Genomic DNA, 6,114 nt, shown 5'->3' with positions numbered 1-6,114 from the left:
GCGTCAAAAGTTAATTGGCGCTTTAGTTGAAAGGTTGAAATTACTGTGCATGTAGTAATGTTGTGCAGCATGTAAAAATGGTACAGAAAAATTTCAACTTTTAGATCATATTCGTTTTCATTTTCACAAACTACAAAGTAAACGTCAAAACACTGTTTTCCTCTGTACTGTCTCTACTGTGCTGCTTTTCTCTCGATCGTAGGAAAATAATCATTCGCAATTATTCCCCTAATTTACGCTAGATAAACTTTACTCAGTGGTCTTGCAGAATGTCCGGGTTGATGCGATTAAGTAGCAACGCGCTGTTAGTGCGAAGTCTGATCCAACATTCGGCACGCAGTGCACGTTTGATTTCATCGTCGCAGAAAAATCGCGATGCAGCCGCCGTCGACGTAACGAGCAAGAAAGCAGCCGCAAAACCAGCTGAACCAGCCGCTACTGCCGTAAAAAAGAACTGGGTAAGCTACGGGTTTGACTACAAGGACGAGGCAAACGATCGGAGCGCAACGAACGCATCGTTCTTTTTCTCCGTTACCCTTTGCTTGGTGCTAGGAAGTTTCTACTGGGCCTATCTACCAGATCCTCAGCTACGCGATTGGGCCCAGCGGGAAGGCTATCTGGAGCTGAGGCGCCGCGAAGCAGCTGGTCTGGAACCGATCAGTAAGGATTTCATCGATCCTTCTAAGATCGTGCTGCCGACAGACGAAGAACTAGGCACTACGGAAATCGTTATTTAAAGCTTAATTTCCTGCCTCGGAGTTATGTAACATTGAAATGGTAAATACAGTTTGTGTAAAATAGTTTGAGAATGTCTTGCCGGATGATACAAGTGATGACATACGTTTTGTATTGGGTATTTGAAAAAAAAAAACTTACGAAATAAGCAATACCTAGTGCTGGTACTTTCTAATAAAAAAGGACAATATTCGCGGCACGACTCACTGTTCATTAAAATTTTTGTTGACGCAACTTTACCTACTTACGAAGAACTCATAGTAAGGTTATTAATAATGTAAAATTAAAAAGTAATTTTGTTAGGTTGCTTGATTTAAAAATTGGAACCTAAGTAAATTACACATCAATAAAATAGCACAGTAAAATCAGACAATAGAAGATAGGAATAATTGATGCTCTGGATGGGTACTGTTGTAGGTCTATGAATAGACGATGTTACCATGATCACGTGCTTTTATTAATCGTTTCGTTAGTTTTTTGGCCATAACTTAGGAACAACGCTAATCAGAAAATTTCACCAATAAAAATACTGGGTGAGTAAATCCATAATATATATGTCACTGTTTTTGAATTTGTAACTTTCCACCACTGTGGAAAGTTCAAACCGTTTCCAAATAATATTCTTCCTGATTTATCGAGTAAATTCACATGTATTTTTGTCCCTTTTGCGCGTTTTCCGATACTATTCGAGAAATTGTTGGTATTATTAGTATTATTAGTTTGAAATATAACTAATTTTTCTAGAATGTATTAAATTATTAAAATATGAAGTGTAACCCCGGCTAAGGTTGCTCACACAATTGTGTAGGCTAGTGCTCAAAGGGTTATAACAATTAATAGCTACGATATTTAGGTCCTACGATATGAATTTTTCAAGTAAGTATTTAGATAAAATATTACAATATCAGTTAGAAACCTTACAGCTGCGCCAACAAATGTTTTACACGCGAAAGAAAGAGAGAGAGCTTCACAAACAGCTAAAAATCCCAAATGGGGAGTGCTTTGATACTTATTAAAAGTCCGTTTGATTATATTTAAATTAACTTTATTGTTAGATCGATCTGCTCGACATGAAATTCAGTACAACTATGTCTCTAGACTCTGCTATTCCTTTTCTCTACCAACGGAATCAAATTAACGTATTTTTGCCGTCTTAAACTACATCAAATGGTGCCTAAATATCACAACAGGGAGATTAAGATCTCCTTGGATGACTTCAACGCAAAAAAAGCCTTGGGTTTAAACCGTCTTTAGAAATTACCCTTCTTATTGGCAAACTTCGCAGCCGGCTGTTAGACCACAGGACAACTACGGGGATAGTGCAACGATCCTACTGACTTTAAAAGCACGGCCCAGCCAAGATTCGAACATACGATAACTGGCTTGTTGGGCCAGCATCTCATCTCGAAGCCAACGGGGGCTTCAACGCCTAAACTAAAGATTGGCCTAACCAACGCGGACCTTGAACAAGTCATAATATGCCATGCCATGGGAGAGATAAGAGATGTTAAGAAATACAAAGTTCTTTGGTAATAACAACATGATGATTGGTGGATCGCTCTGCCCCTATCGACCAGCACCCAGCACATAACATCACGTGGGTTTCTCGCGACACCCAAACAGGAGATACGCTATCGTTGAGATACGCTTTGCTCGGTTCTAAGTTTAATTGTGCACAACTACGTTCCGAATCTTGAGTACTGCGCTCCAATGTTAAGTCCCCACTACCAAAATGGAGTTGACAGTACTCTTCAGATTGCTTTGGGACGCCCCCTTCCAGGTGCCATGCTATGAACTACGCTGCAGGTTCATTGACCTTGACCCCTTACTTACTTAGGTGGCTTGCCGTCCTAAAAGACAAAGCCTGTTGAACAAAGTTTCTCCATGTAACTCGGTTGAGGGCTACCGCTCTCCAATTCCTCGGACACCGAGTACTCTCCGCCAGATCTCACTCCACCTGGTCTAACCATCTTGCTCGCTGCGCTCCTGGTCGTCTTGTTCCTACCGGATTTGAGGCGAACATCATCTTTGCAGGATAGTTGTCCGGCATTCTTGCAAAATGTCCTGCCCATCGTATCCGTCCAGCTTTAGCCACCTTCTGGATACTGGATTCGCCATAAAGCTGTGCGAGTTCATGATTCATCCTCCGCCTCCACACTCCGTTCTCCTGTACATCGCGCCGCCGAAGATCGTTCTAAGCACTCAACGTTCGAAAACTCCGAGCAGTCGCTGGTCCTCCTCGAGCACTGTCCATGTTTCATGCCCGTAGAGAACAACTGGTCTAATAAGCGTTTTGTACAGGGTACACTTTGTACGGGGACTTAGTCTGCTCGACCGCAATTGCTTGTGGAGCTCATAGTAAGCACGACTTCCGCTGATAATACGCCTCCGAATCTCACGGCTGGTATCATTGTCCGCCGTTACCAGTGAGCCAAGGTAGACAAATTCATCGACTACCTCAAACTCATCGCCGTCGATCAATATACTACTGCCCAAGCGGTGTCATTCGGCCTCGGTTCCGCTGGCCAGCATGTACTTTGTTTTAGACGTATTTACCTTTAACCCAATCTTTTCTGCTTCGCGCTTTAGTCTGGTGTACTGTTCAGCCACCGCCACAGATGTTCTGCCGATAATATCCATGTCATTGGCAAAGCAGACGAAATTGACTAGATTTGTTGAATATCGTGCCCGCGTGTTGATATCCGCTTAGTTCATAACACCTTGCAGTGCTATGCTGAACAGCAGGCATGAAAGACCATGGCTTGACGAAGCCCTCTGTGTGATTCGAATGAACTTGACAATCCACCCGAAATCCGAACACAGCACTGTGTACCATCCATCGTAGATTTAATCAGTTTGATGAATTTCCTGGGGAAGCTGTTCTCGTCCATGATTTTCCATAGCTCTTTCCGGTCGATGGTATCATATGCGGCTTTGAACTCAACGTACAAATGATGCGTGGGAACTCTGTATTCACGGCCCTTTTGAAGGATTTGCCGCAGTGTAAATATTTGATCCGTTGTAGACCGAGCTTCGACGAAGCCGGCTTGATAAGTTCCCATAAATCTATTCGCAATTGGTCATAGGTGGCGGAAAATGATTTGGGACAGCACTTTATAGGCAGCATTGAGAACGGTGATCGCTCGATAGTTCTCACAGTCCAACTTGTCGCCCTTTTTATAGATCGGGCAGATAATCCCATCTTTCCACTCCTCCGGTAGCTGTTCCGTATCCCTAATCCTAACAATTAGTCGGTGTATACTGGCCATTTAGCTTTTCTGGTCCCAGTTTAATAAGCTCCGCTCCGATGCCATCTTTTCAGCTGCCTTGTTGTTCTTTAGCTGTATGATAGACTCCTTAACTTCGCCTATCGTTGTGGCTGGTACCTCTTCCCCGTTTGTTGCACTGTTGAAATCGCTTTCCCCGCCGCCATGGTTCTCCGCCTGGGCGCTGTTCAGGTGTTCGTCGAAGTGCTGCTTCCACCTATCGGTCACCTTACGATCGTTCGTCAGAATACTGCCAGTCTTAGGTCCCGTACAGAGTAAACGCGACAGCGACGCGACACGACATCGCTCTCATGTTGCTAAATGCACAGTCCTGCTTCGGGCGAAAAAGGGCTGCGCGTATAACTACAGCAAGAAATGTCGTGTCGCGGCGCATGTCGCTTGCACTCTGGCGATACCCTTATCCCGACACATTTCGGCTCGCGGCAAAAAGCCTTTGCGAGATACGTTCAGTTTCTGGAAGAACTTTCGCGTTTCTTGAGAACGATTCAGCCGGTCCAACTCTGCATATTCCTGCTCTTCCAGGAAGCGCTTTATCTCCCGAAAGATTTGGTTTCGCTGCATCTTCTTCTGACACGTTCTGACGTGTGGCACTGCGCATCTCGGCCGCCCGCGCGTTCTCCTCATCCATCACCCTCCTACATTCATCGTCAAACCAATCGTTCCGCTGATTCCGGGCCACATGCCCGATGGAGCTCTCCGCTACCGCTATCCTGCTGATGGCTGTTTTGATAATGTTCCAACAGTTCTCGAGAGGGGCTTCGTCCAGCTCGTCCTCTTCCGGCAGCGCAGCTTCGAGTGAATGCGCGTAGTTTGCGGCGACATCTGGCTGCTTCAGCCGCGCGAGATCTAACCGAGGCTGGCGTCGGTACCGAATATTGTTCACAACGGAGAGTCTTGGGCGCATCTTAACCATCACTAGGCAGTGGTCCGAGTCAACGTTAGCGCTTCGATAGGATCTGACGTCGATAATGTCTGAGAAGTGCCGACTGTCGATCAAAACGTGGTCGATCTGTGATTCTGTCTGATTTGGTGACCTCCAGGTGTACTTGTGATGGATTCTGTGCTGAAAAAAGATACTACGTACGGCCGTATTCTTGGAGGCGGCAAAGTCGATAAGTCTTAGGCCCATTTCATTGGTCCGCTAGTGTGCACTGAACCTTCCAATCACCGGTTTGTATTTTTCCTCCTGGCCGACCTGAGCGTTGAAATCCCCGATGACGATTTTCATATCATGTTTTGGGCAGCGGTCGTATTCACTCTCCAACTGCGCGTAGAATTCATCCTTGTCGTCATCGGCACATCTGAGGTGAGGGCTGTGCACGTTGATGATGCTTATATTGAAGAATCGGCCCTTGATTCTCAACCTGCACATTCGAGGATTGATTGACCACCACCCAATCACCCGTTTCCGCATCGCATCGTACCGCATCGCCCATCACTATGAAAGCTGTACCCAGCTCGTGTGTGTTGCCGCAGCTCTGGTAGATGGTATGTCCATCTCTGAACGTACGTACGGTTGAGCTCTTCCAGCACACCTCCTGCAGCGCTACGACGTCGAACTTGCGGCTCTTCAATACGTCGGAGAGCACTCGAGTGCTCCCTTGAAAGTTGAGAGATCGGCAGTTCCACGTCCCGAGTTTCCAATCCATAGTCCTTTTTCGTCGCGTGGGTCTATTCCGATTGTTCCAGTAAGAATATATTTGTTCTTCGTTCCGTGCTTTAGTATTTTTCGTGGTGACGGCTTGCAAAGCCTGCTACACCAGCCCCCTGTTTCGCCGGAGGGCCAACGAAGCTCGAAAGAGCCCTCCTTTCCTGTCAGCATACGACCTTGGCTTCCACCGGGGTTGGTTACCCGATCTCCACCAAAGTTGCTCGTATCCCGGCTGGTACCACGAGGAGGTAGGAATAGGAGTTGCTGAATAAGAATGAACCACTGTAAGGTCTATTTTATGCCTACACGTGCACAAGGCACCGATGGTACGCATTATTCAGCCGTTTACCAGCCACCATGACCTTGACCCCTTAAGTATAACATTAGGTTCATAATACCTGCTGATATTTTCATACAATTATTTGTATAAAATAAACTTTC

General features: G+C 45.7%; 1 protein-coding gene across 1 annotated transcript; it reads left to right on the top strand.

The window, feature by feature from the left end:
• Window positions 1-142: 142 nt before the first annotated feature.
• LOC128737407 (NADH dehydrogenase [ubiquinone] 1 beta subcomplex subunit 11, mitochondrial) lies at window positions 143-800 on the top strand. Its single transcript, XM_053832036.1, has 2 exons — window positions 143-198; window positions 258-800. Exon 2 carries the CDS (start codon window positions 270-272, stop codon window positions 735-737), a length of 468 nt encoding a protein of 155 aa, XP_053688011.1. The 5' UTR covers window positions 143-198; window positions 258-269; the 3' UTR covers window positions 738-800.
• Window positions 801-6,114: the final 5,314 nt, after the last annotated feature.

This window comes from Sabethes cyaneus, chromosome 2 (genome assembly GCF_943734655.1).
Source record: "Sabethes cyaneus chromosome 2, idSabCyanKW18_F2, whole genome shotgun sequence".
NCBI classification, from domain to species: domain Eukaryota; kingdom Metazoa; phylum Arthropoda; class Insecta; order Diptera; family Culicidae; genus Sabethes; species Sabethes cyaneus.
Note: the sequence above shows the minus strand (reverse complement) of the source record. Positions and strands in the feature narration are given on the sequence as shown.

What these genes read in the sequence shown, in the direction of transcription:
- LOC128737407 (XM_053832036.1), top strand. Translation starts at nt 270, where the DNA reads ATGTCCGGGTTGATGCGATTAAGTAGCAACGCGCTGTTAGTGCGAAGT.